Here is a 24309-nt window from a genome sequence, read left to right as displayed (position 1 = left end):
TCGACTCGGCCTTTTTGCCTTTCCATTACGAAAAAGGACCTGGAATCTGGTACCCGGTACTACTTTTTTGGTATAATCTCCGCCGAGGTTCTAGGACTGGGGACCAGATACTAAAACGTGACGTGTAAACACTGCAGAACACTGATTGGTCAGACAGTTGTCTCTGTGACCCGCTGTTTTACAAAAAACAGATGCGGAAGTGGACAGTAAATACAGCGATACATTAATCCACATGATAACAGCCCAAAACTACACCATGGTCAGTTGAGGAGATTCAGTCTTCGGTGGCCGACGTAAAAATTCAGACGAGACAACACGCAACGAGCGAGTTTATCAGCAACTCTCTGAACAGACGACACGGAAATAATGCACCGCATCGCTATGACGTCCTGGTACTGTAAAGTCGGTAGTATCTTGTAATGGAAACGGTCTCCAGAAATACCGAGTCGAGCCAAGCCGAGCCGAGTCAAGCTGGTTCCACGTAGTGGAAACACGGCATTTGAGACCCCGCATTAACACTGTTTAATATTTTGCCACAAAAATAAGCAAAGAAAAGGACTAAATATTCACTATGACTCAGGTTCCTTGCCTTAAATTTTCACTGGACAAACCAAACTGATCATATTTGTTGATATCACAAGTAGAATTTACTCATTGATAAGTCACAGCTTCATTCTGAAATTTTACTATAATTTAATATATCCTTTTTATTGTTTATTGAAGTGCTTTTTCAGCATGTGTATATCCCAGTTGTTAAATTCTTAAAGATGTGATTAAACTAAAAATGCTTTGTAGTGCGGTGTAAATTCACTGATTTAAAAACCGATTGTTTTGAAGGACTTGTCCTGCAGATTTCTCTAAACATCTGCACATCCTTTTCCTGGTTCGGTAGTCATCCATGAATGATTCAGATGTGACCGTTACTCTTTGAAGGTGTTACCTCCATGGCATAGTTGTTGAAGATGCTGGTGTTGCTCGTGTAGCGTGAAGAGCCGAGGTCAGACTTGTCTGGAAGAGGGAAGCAGGGTGGGGAGAGGACGCCCCCTGTAGGAGAACCACAGAAAATCATGATACACAAAACTTCTGTTCACTGGACCCACTTCTAAAGACTATCATCCTCTGAATTTTGCATTTTTCAGTGAAAATCATTTATTTTTCAATATTTAATTCACTGATCATGTAGATGTTCATTAAAGCTTAGGTTATTATATCAGAACAGAAAAAAACTGAAAAAAATGACTGTTTTAGCAAAATACATAATTAATTAAACTACAGTTTTATGCCGATGATACTGTCACTTACATTACATTCACATTTATTTGTGTCCATTTCCTTCTGTATTACTCATATATTTAATTTATTCCTCATATTGTGTGTAATTTTCCAAACAGGCTTAAGCTTCAATCCATTTTAGGTATCCATTATTTGTATTTTACAGCATTGTGCCTTTTCACATCAAGACTGATTTAACCCTTAAAGAGTTAGAGCTGCTTTTGTGGTGACTTCCAAATACATTTTTCTCTACATTTAACCTTTCCAAAGTGATTTATCACCATTTATTATAATATTATCCTCTGCATTTCTCAGCGAAAATCAAGTAATTTAATTCACTGATCATGTAGATGTTCATTAAAGCTCAGAGTAAATTCAAAGATTAAAACAGAGAAAACTGAAGAAAAAGGGACTTTTTCAGTCAAATCTCTCATTAACTGAACATAAACCCAGTGTGTCCAGCCACTGTCATTGATCCAACTCCATGGGTTTTACTGGTGAATCAATGTTGTAGAGGATGACAGTGTTTCCACAGTAACTACGGAACCTCTGAACATCCAAATGGGTCATATCTGACGACCATGAAAAGACGAATAACCGTATTTTACACCAATTATTTACATGTATTGATAGGATTAGTGGATCAACAGATATTAAACAGTTTAGATCAGTAGATGGTTTTGGTGGCTGGTTAAGTGTTTAAGTGTTAAATTCTGTGAACTCTTACCGGGAAGAAGTGACGTGGGTCGTCCTAGACTGGACCTCGTGGTGGGGCTGCGGAGGGGGCTTCGTCTGGGGCTCTTGCGGGGTCCAGGGGGCCCCATGGGGCCGTTTCTCTGTCCAGAGACCCTTACACCGTCTGGATCTCCACAGTCATCCTCATCCAGCAGCGAAGAGCAGTCAGGGTCGAATGAGGACACGCTGAGACGATCACCAAGAGTGTCCTGTACAAAGGGTTAGGGTTAGACCAATCAGAATCTAAAAACCATGACTAATAGACCAGTTAAATCAGAATCAGAATACTTTCTTAATGTCAGGGGAAATTATTGTGTGTTACAGTATCGCCATGCCAGTATAATTAAAGTAACAGGAAAGAAATGACCCAATACTACAAAAAATAAATACATATGTGTGTGTGTGTCATAAAAAGCTCTACATATAAAATTATGTGTTATAGCTCTAAATACATACATATATTACAGCTCTACACTCACACACATACACGCACATACATATAGCTGTAAATATACATTATAGCTCTAAACATAACTATATATTGGTATAAATGTATAGAGATGCTGATGGTGCACTGAACACCACCAGCAGATGGCAGCAGCAGAACACTCTACATGCGCACTGTGCGTTTTATGTTTATGACACTAATCTCAGGTAGAAGATTTTTTTAATCAGATTTGGCAGCTTTTACCCAACATGATGTACAACTGATAATCATAATTATTGTGGCATTAGATCAACTTCTCAGATACATGAGCATCAGGGTTATTACTGTTGATTAAAAATAAGACTAAAACTGAAACAGAGTAAAAAGAAAAAGAATAGTTAACTACATGGATCATGACTGGCTCTAAGTGGGATGAAGTAAATGTTAAAACTGTAAAATCGAGTACAAATTGTTTTAAGGTTCTGATGCATGTTTCACTCCCTGACAGACACTCATTTATTCAGAACGGGCTGATTACCAGTACAGATATTAAATAATATAAATCCAAGTCTGGCGAGTCTTAGATCAGTTTCATTTGTTTCATTATTCTACTATAATCTGGAGACGTTTGTGTAATGTTTCTGATGCTATTAAGTCACAAAGTATTTCATATTTTAAGTGAATTTTCAGAAAATATGCAACACTATGAATTTATTCACATTTCTATCATCTAGTGTTACATAAAAACTAAGAGATGGTTCATCATGATCTTCTGTTCCAGTTCAATGTCCATGAACTAAAGCTGAATTTAGCTTTAGTGTCTGAAATGAACCTCTAGTCCGGATCCTAAAACACTGTTAATTTCCTCCACAGTTTTTCCATCCTGTTTCCATCCTACATATCACCCCTGTTTGTTCCTGTATTAACTCTTTAAGCGCCAAAGTTACAATATTGTGACAAACAACATAAAGGGTTAATAATGTACTATTACTACTACTACTATTAATATTATTATTACTGAATATGCTGCATTCACATTTATCTTTTATCCATTCCTTGGCTTTTCCACCCATGCCAGGTATTAACTTTTTGCAATATTTTGATGCTTTTTCAACATTTCCACTCAGATTTTCTCATGCACAAAATGAAAATGTGAATAGAACCAGCTGGATTAATTCATGTGCATACCTTTGTGGGCGTGGTGTAAGTGGCAAGGCGGGAGTACCAGCGGCTCGCCTTCTCGGCCACGCCCTTCCCTGCAGACACCATGCTGGTTTTGAACACATCCAGGGTCGGTGTGATCAGAGTGTCCAGGTTGAAGGAGGAGGAGGAGGGTGAAGGGGAGACCACACTCCGGTCCCTGTACGGACTGGGGCGGGGACTAGGGCGAGGGCTGGGGCGGGGACTGGGGCTCAGTGTGGTGCTGGAGCTGCGGCGCGGCGGCGACGACCACAGCCGCTGCCGTGAGATGGGCTGAGAGGGCGAGGGTGGGTGGTAGGTGCTGGAGCGCGGTACCCCTCCGGTCCTGAGGGGGGAGCTGTGGGGTAGACTGGACCTGCGGGGGGTGGTCAGGAGGCGGGGGCTGGCCGGGTCCTGCAGGTCCAGGCTGGGTGTGCGGCTGCTCAGTGGACTGCCCATGTGGTTCATGTACAGCTCGATCTCTCTGGCCAGGTGTCTGCGGGCACTGGGGGTCCTGGTTTCCTCGCTGTCCGGGTCCTGGTCCTCGTGGTGCTGGTCCGACTCGGCTGCCAGCAGGGACAGAGGGTCAAATCCAGTCTCGATCCCCGTTCGCTTCACTGCTCCTCTGGGCGTCATGAGGCCGATGCCGCTGTAGCTGGCACTCCGTTCCACCGGTTTCTTCTGAGGTTTGGTGGTTTTCTGTGAGCGGACCAGAGGGACCGGTTGGTCCAGGTCAATGTCCTCCAGGTCAAAGATGGCCTCTGTGTTGCCCCTGTCTTCATCACTCCATTCTGGTCCCTCAGCCTCCTCGTCTTCCTCCCCGTGGTCATGACCTCTGCTTGCTCCGACTTCATCTAACCTCAGAGAATGAGGCCTCTTACTTTTCCGTAAATTGGCGCTGGACAGGATTTTGGCGTCGGCGCCCATGTGACCTGCGATCTTATCTGGGTCGGTCTCAGCCTGGTTCAGACCCAGACCCAGGACGGTGGTTCCGCTGCCACTGCTGCCTACTGTGTCCCCGCTCAAACGCCGACCTCTGACCCCCTGCCATTCGAGGGTGGAGCCGCTGTTGGCGCTGCCCACCACCTCCTCCAACGTGCTCTTATGTCTGCGGAGTAAACTGTTGGTCTGGACTTCACCGATCTCATCCAGGGATGAGGTGAAGAGGAGGCCAGCGACGTGACCTGAGAGAGAAAGCAAAGACCAGTTCAGGTCCAGTATCTGTACCTCCTTCCATACGTACAGTGGTCTGTAAAAGGTTGGACATCACTGCCAAAGTGTACTGCATGAAAGAGTCATCAGAAGAAAACCTGTCCTGCATCCTCAACAGAAAATTCAGCCTCTGACGTTTCAAAGGAACATTTAAATAAGCCTGATGCACTTTGGAAACAAATACTGTCAATTTATCTTGGGCCAAAATGAGCAAAAGTATGTTTGGAGGAAAAGGGGCACAGAGTTTCATGAAAAGAACATGATTACAACTGTGGCTTGGGGTTGGATCGATGATGCTTTTGGTTTGTGTTGGCACAGGGAACATTTCACAGGTAGAGGAAAGAATGGATTTGACTAAATTTCAACAAATTTTGGAGGCAAACATATGACCATTTGTAAAAAACAAAAAAAAAAGCTGAAGTTGAAAAGAGAATGGCTTCTACAAATTTACCAGGAGTCACACCCGCTAATTTTCTTTTTTGATATAGTTTTATTCTTCCAAATGTATCACCTCTCTGTAAGTAGCTTTGGTTATAAGCACTTAAACAAAAATTTAAGCATTTTTCCAGACCTTGAAATTACAACTTTGAAATTCAACCATTTTCAAGGATTTCAAGTACCTGTACGAACCCTGAACTTTACGCCTTTTGGAGAGTATGAAATCTTCCTCTAACAGTCACCTTAACCAGGGTAGCCCTAACTTTTGCCTGTCGGTGAGGTGGTTGTCCTCACCTGTGCTGGCTGAACTCTTGGGCTTGGCGGCTGAATCGTCGTAGGGATAGCTGCTGCGTACGATACCTCTTGGTCTGAAGGAGGAGGGGGCTTCGACATCCAGCTGAGGCAGGTGGTCTTTACTCCCCTTGGCGCTCTCTGTCTCCGACACTGTCCACAGATACACAAAGAGAATTTGAGTAAAGAGTACCGGCCTCTTTAACAAGTACAGTTGACTATTCAATGAATGGAACACTTTGATGTACATGTAGAAACAGAGAATGAAGGAGATGGAGAGATGAAGGCAGAGGAAGAGGAACTCCCACCAGACTAAAGACTGCCAACGTATTCACTTATAAATGCAGAGAAAATATCAGGTGAAAAGCAGATGGGACTACTGACAGGAACTGCAGTCGCTCTCCTTCTTGTCATCCTTGTCCTGAGCACCAGGATCTCCTCTTCGAACCTCTTCTTTGGACAGCGAATTATAACCCAGATCTGACTGATCTCCTACATCAGAGAACAAACAGAAGGACAGTGGTGAGATGAAACCAGACCAAGAGGACAATGAAATCACTGCTAAACAGAGAAGTGACAGAAGAAAACACATCATAAAGTCTATCAGTGTGGTGGTGTTCCACCTCGGACCTCCACAAGTGGAGAAAAACCCTTCCTATCTACAGTCACTGATTTAATACTCACAGTAGGGCTGCATGATTGTGGCCAAAAATAAAATCCACATTTTTTCCTCTAAAACAGTGGTTCCCAGCCTTTTTTGGCTCCTGACCCCATTTTACCATCACAAATTTCTGGCGACCCCAGACATTCAAAATGGAGACTTTTTTTGGGCTAAAATTAATTTGTTTTTGATCATGTAATAGTTTGCTATACTATGTTGCAAATAAATGTTAATTTTAGAGGACATTTAGTCTATATAATGTATATTATTATGGACAGAGGCAGAAAAGCCAGGTGTAGATTACTGCACAAAGGGAGAATTTGATTTTCCTTGGTCAGGATATGTACAGTCAGTCCAGCTTGGATTTACAAGGTTGACAATTAATACTGAACAAACAAGAACTCAAACTATGAATTATGAAAGAGCTGCAGCATCTGAAACCGACCACAATGAACATTTGACAGATAAACAGAACCACAGTGCTTCAGTTTCAGACTCAGTTGGTCATGCCTTTTATGGATTGGGATTGTCTCTGTCAACTCAACATATATTCTTTATTAATGAAAAAAAAAAAAAAAATCTTACTAATTACTAGAAATTTCAGGTGACCCCACGACGGGTCCCGACCCCAAGGTTGAAAACCACTGCTTGATTTTCAATTTCAATTTGGGCTGGTGGTGCAGTTTTAGTCTGCATGTAGTTTTTGTGTGCAGCCCACAATGCAACGCACCGCTCCCACTCCGGTGTGTAAAGAAGTTTGAGGAGCTGAAATAAGTTGTTTGTGCTGCTGTCTTTGACTGATATCGCCTTCAGACTGAGTTTGCAGCAAAGAATGATTTGGTCTACATCAAAAACTTCGAAGCCATACCAATTCCACACAACCGACTCACTCTTGCCATTTTTATCCACGAACTTCTCATTCTCCTTAGCTAACGCCATTTTCATACTGGTGTGAGGAGATAAAAGACTGTGGAGCCCGCTCTCAAAGTTAGGAGGAGGAGCCTACAGTAACCCAGAGGAGGAGCCTACGGTAGCCTAGAGGTGGAGCCTACGGTAACCCAGAGGAGGAGCCTACGGTAGCCTAGAGGTGGAGCCTACGGTAACCCAGAGGAGGAGCCTACGGTAGCCTCGAGGTGCACGTCCCGGAAACATGAGTGACATGAAATTCGATTTGACAATTACCCTGTTTTAAACATCGTCCTAATGAAATAATCTGATTTCAATTTAAAATCGATTAATCGTACAGCCCTAATTCACAATAGAAACCATACTCTGTGTTCTAGCAGTTTTGTTAATCTCCTCGTACCCGCCTGCACCTCCTTTGGCTGCTCCTCTTTTCAGTATTCTTAACCCTTTATCGGGCAAGTGACTATTTTTGGTAATTTCTGCACACATTCACATTACAAGACAATGACAGCAACATTTCCGGTCAGGGCATTGAGCAGATTTTTTTGCTTGAATTAAGCAAAAAATATCTTGAATTAAGCAAAAAAAAATCTGCCAATGGAACAACAGAAAATTATCTTGGTAAGGTTTCTTGAAATAAAATTTTCCAGATCTACTGTCTAAAAATAAGTTCATATATCTCACTGAAAGGTTACTCTTTAGGTGATTATGTCTTATTTTAAGTGCGATGAGATATCTTGACTAGAAATAAGAACAATACACTTGGTCAGATTTTGATTTTTGCAGTGTAATATTATTATGGATGTTAATCCCAGGTCTGAACAGGGTCTGGTCGTACTATAAACCCTACTATAGAGTCACTCAGATTTTTTCCTCTTTCCATCTTCATCCAGTATCAGACTCTGCTGGGTCTGAAAACGGAGCAGATTCAGATGCTCATGCTCATCAGTCAACCTGCATTCATTATGTTTCTCCACTCAGTTTAATCACTTTCCCTTTAATTTGTCACACAGGATGATTCAAGACCACATTTTCTAAGACACTCTTCTCTTATGTTTCCTGTGTCCCTCTCTTTTTGGTATCTACTGCTCATGGTAAAAAGGAATCTATTGTAGCTTCGATGCTGTAAAATGAAAAATACATAAGAGAGGAGCTCAGTGCGGAGTTTCTTCCCTTTTATCTGGTGTGCTGTGGGAGGCTCTCTGCTCTTACTGGGAGTGGGGAGAAAAAGCTGCTAAGCTGTGGTGGATAAAAGAATCCTCCCCGGGCCATGCAGAGATCTACAGTATCTGTGAGGAAACCAGCAGCTGCTAATGACTTCAACTTTTAAAAATAGGACCAGTGTCCCTGTATCTCACTGGCATGTTCTATCAAGAATCAAGAACAAGTTGAATGTGTGAGGTTGTCAGGTTCTGTTCTATGTTCCAGTCCTGCGGTCTGGATGCAGGAGATCAATCTCCCAATAGAAGTGGGTGGTACTTTCTACCCTCTGAGGTACAGCTGGTCTTCCAATAACCAAAGGGTTGGTGGTTCAAATCCCACTCTGTCCCAGTCATGTGCTGTTGTGTCCTTGGGCGCTTCACCCACCTTGCCTCCAGTGTCACTCATACTGGTGTATGAATGTGTGAATGTTTGGTGGGCCGTTTGGCACGAATTGGCAGCCACGCTTCCATCAACCTGGCTCAGGGCAGCAATGGCTACTAGTGCGAATGAATAATGGATCAATAATGTAAAGTGCTTTGGGTGCCTTGAAAAGCGCTACAGAAATAGAATCCATTATTTTTATTATAAATCTCCCAATAGAAGTGGGTGGAACTTTTCCTGGAGGGGGACTCAACTAATTCAATCAAAGTCCATGTATGACTTCTATCAGTGACCAGTAGAAACTATATTGATATCTGTAACCATTTACATGTTATAAACCATCAAAATATGGACCATTAGATGTAAAGGTACATTTGTAATTCAAAAGTTGGTCAAAAATTAAGAGATCTAAATTTTTTGTAAACTGTGAACAAACTTTGTAAATGTCTGAAGGAAGCCACGTAAAAGATTTGAAATAAATCATACCAGTAATTTCAGAGAAGATTGTTGAAATCTAGCCATTGTTGACCTTGAGTTTGACCCTTCAAGGTCACTGAAGGTCAAAGGTCATAGACCCACATGAAAGTCCATATATGACTTCCTATCAGTGATCAACAGGAACTATACTGATATCTGTAACCATTTACTTGTTATAAAATACCAAACTATGGACCATTATCAATAAAGGCACATTTATAATATTTCAAAGTCATAAAAAAAAATTAAAAATCTAAATTTCTTAAAACTGTGAACAAACTTTGTAGACATTGTCCGAAGGAAGATAGACGTAACATTTGAAATGAATCTGACCTGTACTTTCATCAGAAAAGATGTTTAAAGAAATTGCTAACAAAAACGAAGGCGAAAACAAAGATGCCTTCACGATAACTCATAGCCTATCGCTCGTTGAGATAAAAAAGGGGGAAAAAGGAGCTGCAATCATTCCTTCTGCATCTATCGGAGGTTGAGTCTTCCATCTGTTCTCTAAAACTTCCCGGGTCTCCAGGCAACCAGCTGTCTGCTGATTGGCTCTCCTTTTTCATCTTCGTGCTGAGCCTCACCAGCCGTCGTCTCTAAATAAAGCATGAGGCGGCGCCATTCTGCCGTAATGCAGCGTGGAGCGACTTAAAGCTGATCGCCACCGACAAAACTCACCCCAGGATCAAGATCATCAGCGGACGGAGACCTCTCCTGACTCTCACAGAGGTGCCATCACCGTGATTAAAATGATTTCCATAATCAGAACGAATGAGCCTCTGGGTAATTACTCACCATAAGTGACAATGACAAATCATTCAGAGATGAGAGGAGAGAGAAAATCAGAAAGAGAGAGAGATGAGAGGAAGGAAAGCAGCTGATCAGACAGTGGAGGAAAGAAAAAGAAGGAGGTGAGATCACGGAGACGGAAAAGAACGAAGACAATGGTGAAGAAAATGTGGAGACGACAACTCAACAACCAGGGAAATGTCACCGCTGTGCATTCCTGCAAACCACAGACTCATGGAATATGGACTTGTGAATAAACAAGACATTTCATCGTAACATCACAACATTTTTCTCCTTTAAATCCAAGTGTTTGACACCAGAGAGTGGAGTTTACATCTCAGCTACCAAGAGGAAGGTCTCCTGTTTAGGTGAAAGATTTGCCTCTGGCTTGGGGCATTTATCCAAACACATGTTGATGGTCATGGATCAGACATTATGTCGGTTTAAACACAATCTGTACCTACATCATCATTCCCCTCTGACCTTTAACCTGTGACAGAGCACTCAGATCACAGCTTAACCAACCTTATGAAAATGACTCCGGTGCCGATCCATGCATACCTCATTCAGTCTTCTTCAACACCCCCGCTCTTACAGAACCACCCCAGTTCATACCTATCTGGTTAATGTTACATTTCCTAGTGATTTATGTTAGTGACAAAACAGTTTGTTGGTGAACTTCCCATCCTAATATAACTAATATAGCCAAGCTCTGGCTCCGTTTCCTGTACCGGTGCTCCAAGCCTTTGACAACCCACGATTCATGCACGAAGAGGGGTATGCGCAGAGGGGGGAGGAGGGAGGGAGAAGTGGCAGTTGAGTTTGATAGACATATCACGGTTCAATCATTTCGAGTGGGTGCTTAAAATGATTGGATGGTGTTTTTTCAGTCCTGTCCGTTCCACAGGTGACTACATTTTTTTAAATTTTTGTGTTAGAGCATTTACCGTATTTTCCCGACTATAAGCAGCTACTTTTCCTCACACTTTGAACCCTGCGACTTATACAACAATGCGGCTCAAGTATAGATTTTTTCGGGCTAACGGCCTCCAGGGGGTGCTCTAGAAGGAAGCGCAAAAGCGAGACAGACAGGTGGAAGAGGTGATGCGAAGAGAAGTTTTAAGCTTAACTTTTAACAATCATTTTGCACAAGCCCTCTTCATGGAAAACACACCAAGAAATGCATATGATGCAGCTTTTAAGTTAAAACCAATCGATCTGTCTGTCCAAGAAGGAAACAGAGCTGCTGCACGCAAGTGCAACTGAGAGCAACAACAGAAGAGAGACGTAGAAGGTGCGTGACGGAGCCTTTCTGAGGCTGTTCAACTATGACACTGAAGAAGACGACTGCAGTGGTTTCAATGAGCAGAAGGAAGATGAAGATACAGATCAATGACTTTTCTGGGTTTTTTAACCAGCCGTGTTCCTGCTGTTTCACTGCCGTGTTACAGGCACTATTTGGAAAAAAGCAGTTAAGGTATGGAAATAAATATTTAAATAATCTCTCTGTTTACCATATTTCTGTGTAAATATCTCACGTTACAATGTGGACACCTGCGGCTTATAGTCAGGTGCGCTCTATAGTCCAGAAAATAAGGTAATTAATTGGTTGTAATCGGGGTGTGAAGGGGATTTTAAGCAATATAGTAAAAAAAATGCTTCAGGAAAACATCTCCCATCTCACCTTTTATGTGAAAACGCATTAAAAAAAAAAAGACCTTTTATAACACGAAGAGTGCAAAGTGTGCATAATATGCTCACCCAGATACTGCAAGATTAATGTAATCTCCAAATAAATAAAGAACAAAACCAACTGGGGGGAGGTCCAGTGTTATTTTACTTCTTGTTCTTATATCAGTGGTTTGTAGAAATGTACAACGGCTGCTTTTTTCTGGTGACTGTGTTGAAGACAGACATGGAAGTGACATCAGAGACAGAGGCGGGCAGACACAGAGGTTTACCTGAGTGGAGGGTGGCGTCCCCCCAGTGTGAGTAGGCCCCCGGGCCCCCGACGCCCACAACGCCACCCCTACGGCCGACTGCATGCAAGGGCACACGGGCGGGGCCAGAGTGAAGGGAGGGGTTAGATACCAGAGACGTGGATGGAGAACAGGGGTGGAAAAAGGGTGAGGACAGTTTAACAGGAAGGTCAGTGAATCAGAAAAATGGAGGAGGAGGAGGAGAAAGAAAAAGATGAGCAACAACGTGGCTGTGTATGAACGGTGGCGTGGAGGAGGAGGCGTGGAGGATCTACCTGTACTGGATCTATCGTCGGTGTGGTCGGGTCTGACGGCGTCGGTCGGGTTGGTGTCGGCCGAACTGTCCAAGCTGCCGTGACTCACAGCGTCCAGGTCACTGCCGTCTGCAGGAAGACGACACGGCAGGCGACAGGAAGTTATAGAGTGTTTAGGACTTTAAAAGTGGACACAGTGCACTGACATGTTCATATGTGTTGGATCTTAAAGCAGGGATTAACAGACTGGATTAACCTGTACAAGGTGGATTCACTGTGACATGAACACACATACATCACATACACCAGTGGAGTTCTGGAATAGAATAGAATAGAATAGAATAGAATAGAATAGAATAGAATAGAATAGAATAGAATAGAATAGAATAGAACTGAACAGAGCACAACAGAAAAGTACAAAACAGAATAGAGCAGAATAGAATAGAATAGAATAGAATAGAATAGAATAGAATAGAATAGAATAGAACTGAACAGAGCAGAATAGAACAGACCAGAATAGAACAGAATAAAATATAACTGAACAGAGCAGAATAGAATAGAATAGAAAAGAATAGGTTTTTATTGTCACTATCACAAGAATATTCTAAATCTGTTTATCAGCTGTTTCTGTTTAGCAGCAGATTGAAGTGCAAAAAGAAAAACTGTACATAAAACTATCTAACAAAATTATACCGTAAATATATACTGAAAAATACTGACAATATACAAAACTACAAAGAAAATACTATATATACAAAAACTCAACACTGTACAACAGATAGTAGAAATATTTCCAACATACGAAGGACATATACAAGGTAAAAAAATACAAAACAAGGTGCTTCATTGTCTTCATTGTGCTTCAGTCACAGAATGAAGTACATGTTTTATATTACTCCTATCCTTCCTAAAGAACTTTAATCTGGTTTTATTTATTACCCTTGATTTCACTCATTTAAATAAACAGGAAAACATAATTCATTTATGGTTTGAGTTAAGGTCGCGGCATCGTATTGTGTTACTTGTGTTGTTTCACACCCTCGTGAATCGACACCACAGATGGATGGTGTTTACCTGACAGAGGGCTCTGGTTCGGAGGTCCATGGCGACGCAATGCCCGTTTGAACTGAGCCACGCCCAGAACCACATTCCTCAGCTTCATCCACAGGAAGTACCCGCCTCTGGTGCTCGAAGGCCATGTGCTCTCCAACACCGCCTGCAGATGAGGAAGAGGAGGAGGAGGAGGAGGAGGAGGAGGAGGAGGAGGAGGAGAGCTTCAGTCCAGCTTCATGAGTGTAAATGAAGGTGTGCCACAGGGCTGAATACTAGGACAAATTTTTATTCAAAATGAATTTATACAAAACAGTGCCCCCTTTTGGCCAGGAGGTTCAAATGTTCATGTTTATTTCTGTATTGTGCAGAAAACTTTCTTTGATCATTAACAGCTGATGCTCTAGTTTAACCCTTTAATGGGCAAGTGACTATTTTTGGTAATTTCCTCAAACATTAAATATGGGGCCAATCCTGTGCCTCAGTGAGGTCCAGAAGCATGTTGGTTTTTATAACAATAAACGGTGATTCAGAGAGATTTTATAGATATTTTGTAGGTGTGAATAGTGAATATGAGTGATTTTTGTCAGTTTATGACCTTATAACGGTTGTTTCATTGCATGTGTTTATGTTGTTTTTAGCAACTGCTGCTCAGATGTTTTATGGCAAGAGGAGAGAGATGACAATGTCCAATAACACACTAAGGTTGAAATTTTGAATTTCAGGGTATTTAAGTGAGTGCCCTATGAAGGGTTAATATTAATACTCCTTATGAGAAACTAACTTAAACATATGTAATGTGTCTTGATTTTTGCCTCAATTTTTGGCGACTGGGCAACATATTTTTACATATTTCTACTCTACAGTGGAAATATAACAATTTACTCATATCTCATGTTGTACAGACTGGTCACACATTTGGTTTAAGGTCTTTGAGGCGGATTCGAAGCAGTGAGAGTGCCATAAAGAGACGGCCATAAAAGTTGAATGAAAAAATGAGACAAGAAACATGAAAATAAGAAGGTGATACCAAATAACATAGATATGCTATATTATGTCTTGTCTTGTTTTTTGGGGTTTTTTTTTGCATTTTGTGTTGAAACTCTTTAATATACATGAACAGTTCACTTGGGAATGAAAAAACGGAAAAGTGAAAAAGATTCCTCACATGAAAATGTCATAAAACTTAATCTTCATATTAAATACGTGGTAATAAAGGGTCCGAATATGCTGTGCACTGGAGCGTCGTCATTTCAGTTTGATATTTAACTGACCCATATAGAATCACACTGAATGAATCTGTGATCAAAGCGTAAACTGCAGTACATTACATCTATATTCACTCAGTCGGTGCCTGGTCATGTTTGATGGAGTCTCTCTGCTCCTGTAAAAGGCTTCACAGCCTCCTGACAATGACCTGATTGGTACTGTTTTACACAGATCAGCGTTTATCAGTGTGAAACTGAGGATGGAAAAGACTCCTGAAAATAAGGTTATGATGATGGAAACGCTCAGTTCTGACCCCGTTAACAATGAACAGCATGGATAACAATGAGTATTCTTATATGGACGTTTGCTTAAGTTTCCTCTTTCATATTTTTGCACATTTAAAGTTACAAAGATGTTCCCAGTGCCTGTAAAATAAAAATAGGACCAATACCCCTGCATATCCCTGTGTAAAATTTCAAATATTGGTTGGTGTCTGAAAACTTTTTCCACTAGTTTACAACCCATCATTAAACCTTAAGGGTCCACGGTCACGGCCCTGTGACTCAATCACATGACAATTTCAACACGATGTAACGTCAGAAGTCGGTCACGTAGACAAGTGGGGACAATTGCATTTGAAACTTTGGACTTGAAACACTCTCCCACTTTTTATTTGATGTTGATATAGCAAATACAACCAGAGATATGACGGTTTGAACCTGGAGCAAACAAACGTGAGTTAAAGTATGAAAATGAGGTGGGGGGGGTGTTCCATTTCTGACCATAACTTTGTCGTTTTTTGTTCTTTTTCAAAACGGAAAAAACTGGCGGAATCTGCGGATTCTAATCCACAGACTGCATTAGCATTACAGGTAAGGGTGAGAATGACCCCCACCTGAGCCAGATGAGGAAACCAGGAGGACCGGAGGTGGAGCAGTGGGGGGAGAAAACCGGAGAAAACGCCTATATAAAGATATGCTTTTCTGTCAAACATTTGAGTATAGTTTTATTTATTATAATTTTAATTCTATATACCTAATATTTGGAACCAATATTCACTTTTAAAGTCTTTGAAAAGGTTCATTAAGCATCTTTGTGCTATTTATGCAACAAATAATATTAATTTTTCAAATTGGATTTTATCTTTTTTGTGTATATTTTGTCCTTTTGTGTTGGTATAGTAGGTTAAAGTGAAAAAATAATAGACAGATGAGATAGATAAAGTTGTGCTGAAAAAAAGATACCACACATGGGTATAGCAAACACTTCTTTATAACGTATATAAAGGCAAAATCAAAAGTACTCAAAAACGACAAACATAGGCTCAAACCCCTAAGGGTTAAGCTCTACAATATGGAGTCGTACCTTGTTGTAGTAACCGTACGTGATGGCGTTTGGATGGACTCCTGCCTTCTTCATCTCAAAGAGGACTCGAACAGCCAGAACAGGCTGCCCGTACTGTCCACAGAGCTGCATTAGCACCCGGTAGCAAACCTACAAGAAGAAAGAACACAGTTTAATCAGTGTCTAGAATGTCTACAAACAGATTTAACAGGGAAACACCAGTGCACCTCGTCCGGAGGCTGCAGCTTCTTGGCCTGCATCTTCCTCAGGACATCGTAGGCGGTTCGCAGTGCTCGTACTTTGGAGTGGCAGACCTTGACGTAGGCTGGCAGACAGATGAACCACAGGCCATAGCAGTGACGGAGCAGGCACTTGGACCAAAGCTGAGGGACTGACGAGTACTTCTTGGCTATTTTCTGAGCTGATTTAATCTCCTGCAGAAGGAGGAAGGATGATGACAGACTAACAGCTCAAAAACATTCATAGGAACAGGCTAATATGTGAACTTTACCAGAGAAATAACAAATCTACACAGTGCGTTTCACAACCCTAACATCATCTCCACCTTCTAACATCAGTCAAAAATAGAACCAATGTCCCTGTATGTCAGCATCATGTTCTATGAAGAATCAATAACAACTTGAATATGTGAGGTTGTCAGGTTCTGTTCTATGTTCCAGTCCTGTGGTCTGGATGCAGATCAATCTCCCACTAGAATTGGGTGGGACTTTCACTGGAGGAGAACTCAACTAATTCAATTAAAGTCCATATATGACTTCTATCAGTGATCAATAGTAACTATATTCATATATGTAACCATTTACATATTATAAGCCATCAAAATATGGACCATTACAAATAAAGGCACATTTTTAATATTTAAAATATTAAAAAATCCAAATTTCTCAAAACTGTGAACAAACTTTGTAGACATTGCCCCACGGAAGCTACATTAAAAAATTGAAAATAATTTAACCAGTAGTTTCATCAGAGAAGATGTTTGAAGAATTTGCTAACAAAGACGATGATGATGAACACAGCGCCTTCACAAAAGCTCATGGAGTATTGGCTGGTGAACTAATAAAAAGATATTTCACTCCTTTTCATCTGTTGATGTCATTAAGGCGACTGAAAAAGCTGCCTATTTTCTATTTAGGAAAGAAAAGCCGTCTGTTCATTTAATTTATCTGTTTTAAAGGAAAACATATACACATAAAAATATGCACATTAATCCACAATATGTTAATAAAATTGTTATCAATCTTGTGCACCTTTGGGGATTGCACTATTATTTCAGTCTCTATTGTTTTTCTCCTGTTTTGTAGATCTGATTTAATATCTAAACATATGAGGGGATGAGTTCATGTATGATAGTAACTGTGAGTTTACTTCCAGTCTAAAATGGTGGAACAGTACTCCTGCTCCGGTGAACTGATCTCCATTGGACAGTATAAGTTCTTCAGTTGAGAGGAGGTGGGCTAACCTGTTTGGTCCGTCTGAACATAGGGGCGGGGCTTGTGGGACAGCTGTGTCGAGCCGTGAGCCGTGAGCATGGCGTCTGCAGACCCTCCACCGGGTCAAACAGGTCCAGACTTAACACTGGGAAACCGTCGTACCTGAGGAACACCACACAGGGTTTATTAACTGTCAGGTCTACATATGAATGAAGCCTGGTTCAAAGTCTGGTTCTTCTACTGGCGCTGTTCAGGATTCTTGGAACCTTGATAACATTACATTACACTGTGTTATGTGGAGAACATTTCAAACATTTCAGGTCAGTCAGAGGCTGTTCCTGCCTAAACACAGTACGATGATGCTACAGCAGTATTTTATCAAACACGAAATATGGGCAGACTGGATAATAACAGGGAGATGGATGGATGGATGGATGGATGGATGGATGGATACATGATGGACAGATGGGCAGATGGATGAACGAATGGATGGACAGACAAAAGGATGGATGAACGTATGGATGGATGGACGGACGGATGGATGAACATATGGATAGATGAGTGTATGGATGGATGTATGGATGAACGGATGGATAGATGGATGGATAGACGGACAGATGGATGGATGAACAAATGGATAGGTGGACAGATGGATGGACGTATGGATGGACAGACGGACAGATGGATGGATGAATGGATGGATGGATGAACGGATGATAGATGGATGAATGGACGGATGAACAAATGGATAGATGGAAAGATGGATGGACGTATGGATGGATAGACGGACAGATGGATGGATGAATGTATGGATGGACAGATGAATGGATGGATGGATGAACAAAGGATAGATGGATGAATGGATGGACAGATTGATGGATGGCTGAACGGATGGATAAAAGGATGAGCAGATGGACAGACGGACAGATGGATGGATGAATGTATGGATGGACAGATGAATAGATGGATGGATGGATGAATGATGATAGATGGATGAATGGATGGACAGATGGATGGATAGCTGAACGGATGGATAAATGGATGCGCAGATGGACAGACGGACAGATGGCTGGATGAACGTATGTATGTATGTATGTATGTATGTATGTATGGATAGATGGACAGATGGATGCTTAAAGGGTGTTCTCTAGCGCCACATACTGGACAACACAACTGATATTTCGTGCTACATCGTCAATGTTGGACCCAAAACATGGACATACCCACGGTCATACAACAGCCCGTCCAGTGACTTTCCAGTTTGTATTTTGTTGTTGATTCAAACTGAACATTGCTGAACATTCCCATCTGTCCATTACTGTGTCCCTACCTGTCTTCATAAGTCAACATCAGTGACGTCCATCTGAGGTCCTAGTGCGTTGGTCGTACCTGTAACAGAGTGGATGTTCATCTCCTTCAGGCAGCGGAGGCAGTTCTGGAGGCGTGATGAACACCGTGTGTTCACTGCGCTGGGACTCATCGATCTCTATGAGCCTGGTCTCCTCCGGTCTGTCCCCGTCCACCTGCAAAAACACAACATCCACCGTGAACACAGAGAAGCACAACCCTCCACCCATAACAGGTCCAAACAGGAGGAATCCACTCTTTCTGCAGTAAAATACAAGTACAGACGAGTCAAACACACACTGTGAAAGTAGAAGAAGTGAAGAAGAAGAAGAAAGACTGGACTGGGTTTCAATGGAAAAAGGTCATGTGACGTGAAACTAATGCAAATACGGAGGGAAATGATTGTTGTGACATTTATTATGACTTTGCATGGCATAACGTATGCTGCAGTGAAAGCATCCCATAATAAGAGCTAAAGAGAGTCCAATTAAATACTGCATGTTGTACGTTTTGTGCAGCTGTTAAGTATTTTATGTGACATGTATTTGTTTCTGGGTTCGACTGTATTAACTTTAAAAAGTCCTCCCTGAGTAAAGGTTGTATTTTTTAAATAATATTCATTTTATTACTGTGTGTCTGTTTTAACAGTTTTAGTAGACGTTATCTTCTATATCAATATATTTTTATTAGTTTTATTACATTTTGTATTTCTACAGCACTTTGGACCCTTTGCTTTGTTGTAAATGTGCTACAGAAATAAACTTGACCTTGACCTAAATATAGAAATTTTAAAAATGCATTAAAATAATCTGCTGAACCTGCTTTATCCTCACCGCATTAAAATAATGTAAGAAGTCAAACCCATAAATATTTGTGTTAGCCTTTCTGGTATCCGGATGAGCCTATTATACATACTTCATACTTCCTGTTTCTAAAGCTCATAATTGTTCACAGTTTGTATTAGGTTAGAAATCAGAAGTTGTTCATTTTTGCACGATTTTTAAAATTCTGACCCAGCCACTAAAAACAGCAAACAATGTTAAATTCCTACACTAACACCCTTCTACCAAGTGAGTGAAAAATGCACATTGACACATTTTATCATTTAACATTTGACCCAGCACATGAAAAACAATAATGAAAATTAACCATAATCATTAGTCGTTTTTCCATTGGACATCTACGCAAAAGTTTACCGATATTTACTAAATGTTGAAAAAACAGAAGTGTGTAATGTCAGTTTTTCCATTAAATTACAAATGTGATGATTTGTTTATTTATTATCGCGAGATGACACGAGAAGTCATTCCATAAACATGACGACTAACGTAACTATGGTGTTGATTTACAGATATATTCATTATTATTATATATTACCCCTCTATCTCGTACTAAATTACAAAATGACTGGGTTTCCTGGCGTGTCCACACATACCGCGACATGTTTCTTCTTCTTCTTCTTCTTCGCTTGTTGTAACGTACGTCAACATCTGTTTTTTTAATTCACCTGACTCTAGTTGTGAAAAAAGGTCTTTCCATTGCAGTTTTGTGTGATATACCATTTGCGCTACGCCCAAAAAACCACTTCTTGCCAGCACAAAAACTTTTAATTGAAAAATGAGAGTTTTGGCGAAACTGTCATTTTTCCATTAGGTTAATTTTTTATGCGCAAGTTATATTTGCGCAATTTGTGGGTCAATGGAAAAGAGACTATTGACATATGCCAGGATACAAAAATAAAAATATAAGTAATCCAATTTTTATGTAATATATTGAAAAAGTTTTTTTGTGTATTTTGCAGAAAAAATGGCTAGTTTACATTACAAAGATGGCATTTAAAGGATTAAAAAAATCTGACAGTTATTGTGTATGTAATATTTCTGTTTACAACTCAAGTTAATGAAATACAAGAATATGTGCAACACTTATAAATAAAGTGTATGAAAAATATGTTGACATTACTATGGAACAGTGCAGGTTTTTGCATCAAAAAATATGGTTTATTTACATTACAAACATGCATTTAAAGGGTTAAAAATATGACACTTATTGAATATTTGGTATTTTTGGGTATGGCTCAATAGCCTGGCAGGCTTGAATCCAAATATGAAGGCGGGACAAGCAGGTGCTGAGTAAACCAATCACAGATAAGACGGATGTGATGCTTTTGTCAGAGACACTTAAGAATACAGAGATTTGTAAAGAGATCTGCGGACTTGGAACTGATTTGGACTCGTGACAAAAAGAAGTATTATGTATTGCAAAGCACCCACCCCCCAGGCTCAAGAATATGTAAAAAAAAAAAAAAAGAGTTAAAAACTATGAAAAAAATGTACATAACTAGGGTCCTGCGCAGATTATGTTCTTTCGGTGATTAAAGGGTTTCTATGGGCGGGACACCAGAGGGTTAAAATACAAGTAGTAAAAGATGATGTCTGCAAGAACTAAATATTCATTCTGTACTGGAGTAGAGTAAACCCAGATTTCATTCCCTCCCCGTCTACAGCTGAAATAAGGAGTTTCCCCTCTTCCACATTCTGCTCTGTAATTCATTTGTCAGTGTTTCCATAGCAGGTTTGGTTCTGCCTTCCTTTTCTTTTCAGTTGAGTCGGTGTGATAGCAGGATTTGTGTGTGAGCGAGCAGAGGGAGGATGACAGCAGGTGACCTAGATTCCCACCGTGAGCATGCCTCCCTTTTTTTTTTCATTCCGCTCTCACTTTGTTCGCCGCCGTATATCTGCGCATCCACCGCCACCCACCGAACCTCCCTCTGACTCTATTAAAGATCAACACTGCTATAAAAATAGGTGCGTTTCTTTCCAACTGCTGTTATGAGCCGTGCAAATTGAAAGAATGGAGAATCCAACAGTGGCCTGCAGGTATGTTTCTATTCTTTTTGTGCTCAGTTCTGTTACCAGCGAAACATTTTCAGAGGTAAAAGCACCGCCTTCGACAACTGCAGCATCAGCAGAACAGACTGACAAATGTAGTTTCTGCTTACGAACAGCGACTACATTATATGTTCTGGGAGAAAGTGAACTAAGATGGTTATGGCTTCAGTTAAAGCAGAGATACTGAGAAGTTTAAGGGTGGTATTAACTCATACAGCTCTGGAGAATAAAAGGTAATCATCACAGTCAGTCTTGGGGTTCAGGTGCATTTCCCAGTCATGTAGGTACAGATGAGTTGAATTTGCATTAAAAACCAAACAACAAAAGGATTATATGAAAGAAAGTCCAACATTCGAAAAGGAGCGGGATGAAGTTTAACTTATAAAGGTGCTTATGATTCATGAGTTTGGCTGCAGAAAGAAGAAAATAGAACCAATGTCCCTGTATGTCAGCGTCATGTTCTATGAAGAATCAATCCCCAGTTGAATGTGTGAGGTTGTCAGGTTGTGTTCTATGTTACAGTCCTGTGGGCTGGATGCAGATCAATCTAACAATAGAAGTGGGCGGGACTTTCAATGGAGGACAACTCAACTAATTCAGTCACAGTCCAAATGTGACTTCTATCAATGATCAATAGGAACTAGATTGATACCTGAAACCATTTACATGTTATAAACCTTTAAAATATGGATCATTAGAAGGAAAGGCACATTTGTAAAATTTCAAAAGTTGGTCAAAAATTAAGAAATCTAAATTTTTTGTAAACAGTGAACAAACTTTGCAGACGTCTGAAGGAAGCTACATAAAAGATTTGAAATAAGTCCATATATGACTTCTATCAGTGATCAGTAGGATCTAGATTGATATCTGTGACCGTTTACATGTTATAAACCACCAAACTATGGAACACTAGAAGTAAAAGCAAACTTATTATATTTCAAAAAAATCTGTTAAAAAAAAAATTAAAAAAGCTAAATTCCTGAATGTGTCAACAAACTTTGTAGATACTGTCCCAAGGAAGATACATAAAAAAAAACTGAAGTGAACCCGACCAGTAGTTTTGGAGAAGAATGTTGAAATGTAGACATTGGTGACCTTGAGTTTCACCCTTCAAGGTCACTAAAGGTCAAAGGTCATGGACCCAAATGAAAGTCTATATATGACTTCCTATCAGCACTAAATAGTAATTATACTGATATCTGTAACAATTTACATGTTATGAGACATCAAAATATAGACCATCATAAGTCAAGGCACATTTATAATATTTCAACAATTCGTCAAAAATTCAAAAAGCTAAATTTCTGAGCAGACTTTGTAGATATTGCCCTATGGAAGCTACCTATATATTTGTTTTAAATTAATCTGACCAGTAGTTTTGGAGAAGAATGTTGAAATGTAGACTTTGGTGACCTTGAGTTTGACCCTTTGAGGTCACTCAAGGTCAAAGATCATGGACCCAAATGAAAGTCCATAGATGACTTCCTATCAGTGATCAATGGTAACTATATTGGTATCTGTAACCATTTACATGTTATAAACCATCAAAATATGGTCAAATTTGAATCATGTCCCACAGAAGCTACATAAACAATTTGAATGAATCCGATGAGATGTTTGAAGAAATTGCTAACAAAGATAACAAAGACGATGCCAAAACCTTCACAATAGTTCACACACCAAATCTTATGTGAATTATGACCATGTGACCGAAACATTAAAGGTCTGAAGTGCTGTTTCGTATTCTCTTTAAATGCCCCAGAAGGTTGACTTTAATGGGCATGGACGAACACATATTCAAACACCAGGTGTAAATGTGAAGCTAAGATCAGACTTGTATTCTCTATAAAACATGTCTGATATGATCACATTTTAACACCAGGTGTGAACGGGTCTGAGTGAAGTCTACCTGACCTGTGGTTTAACGCCGTTCAACTCCTCTGTCCTGACTCTAACAGGCTGATGTTTAGAATTTACAGTGTGTTAAGATAACCGAGGTGACCGGAGCCACAGAAGAAATACGAGCGTTTCCACAGGTTGAGTGGGACTCCCTGTGTCCTGTAAATCTACTGGGACACGTGGAATCCTCCTTTAAACATCAATTACTGCTGCATTTTTAGCTGACGGTCTCTGTCTGCGATGATGTTTGAAGCAGAACAAGATAGAATATGTAAAAAAAAAACAGCTTGTTGAATCTAAATAACCAGTAAATTTCAAATCAATTCAACTGTGATCCTAAAAAATGAGGTTTCAGACTTATTCTCTTCCTCTGTTCTGTCCTCGTTGGATGTTAAAACTCGATCTGTTTTAACCTATAAAGACCCAGTGCTACTTTTGTGGCAGTTCCAAAATATTTTTGTCTCTATATTTAACTTTTCTTAAGTGATTTATCACCATTCCTTATAATATTATCCTCTGTATTTTGTGTTTTTCCTATATTTAATTCACTTATTATATAATGTTCATTAAAGATCAGAATAAAGTTGAGGGTTATTATATCAGAAACAGAGAAAACAGAAGTAAAAGTGACCTTTTCAGTAAACTATATGAATAATTAATAAAAGAAACACTTTACGCCGATGATACTGTCACTTATGTTACATTACATTAGCATTTATTTGTGTCCATTTCCTTTTGCATTAGTCAAATATTTAATGAATCCTTCATGTTCTTTGACATTTTGCAAACAGGCTCAAATTTTAATGGATTTCAGGTGAATTATCTTTTATTTTTATTTTACATTATTGTGCATCTTCACAACATCAACACTGACTTAACTCTAAAAGAGCTAGAGCTATTTTTGTGGCAAC

The 24309-nt window shown here is 40.2% G+C and overlaps 1 protein-coding gene across 5 annotated transcripts in view; it reads right to left on the bottom strand.

Annotated features, from left to right (window-relative positions):
* LOC115416729 (C-myc promoter-binding protein-like) overlaps positions 1–24309 on the bottom strand; it is a 138856-nt gene that overhangs the window by 10526 nt on the left and 104021 nt on the right. For 3 of the 5 annotated variants that reach the window (XR_003935017.1, XM_030130579.1, XM_030130592.1), the window contains exons 15-26: positions 18651–18784; positions 17291–17423; positions 16035–16241; positions 15829–15957; positions 13279–13420; positions 12226–12333; positions 11933–12010; positions 5939–6046; positions 5558–5707; positions 3623–4797; positions 2000–2216; positions 941–1044 (exon numbers count right to left, since the gene is read on the bottom strand). Coding sequence is in view for 4 of the 5 variants with exons in the window: in XM_030130579.1 (XP_029986439.1) it covers positions 941–1044; positions 2000–2216; positions 3623–4797; positions 5558–5707; positions 5939–6046; positions 11933–12010; positions 12226–12333; positions 13279–13420; positions 15829–15957; positions 16035–16241; positions 17291–17423; positions 18651–18784 (2685 nt within the window). In the remaining variant the exon portion in view is untranslated. The remainder of the gene's footprint in view (positions 1–940; positions 1045–1999; positions 2217–3622; positions 4798–5557; positions 5708–5938; positions 6047–11932; positions 12011–12225; positions 12334–13278; positions 13421–15828; positions 15958–16034; positions 16242–17290; positions 17424–18650; positions 18785–24309) is intronic. The other 2 variants (XM_030130597.1, XM_030130604.1) reach the window with 1 other exon arrangement.

Source organism: Sphaeramia orbicularis, chromosome 3 (genome assembly GCF_902148855.1).
Source record: "Sphaeramia orbicularis chromosome 3, fSphaOr1.1, whole genome shotgun sequence".
Taxonomy (NCBI): Eukaryota; Metazoa; Chordata; class Actinopteri; order Kurtiformes; family Apogonidae; genus Sphaeramia; species Sphaeramia orbicularis.
Note: the sequence above shows the minus strand (reverse complement) of the source record. Positions and strands in the feature narration are given on the sequence as shown.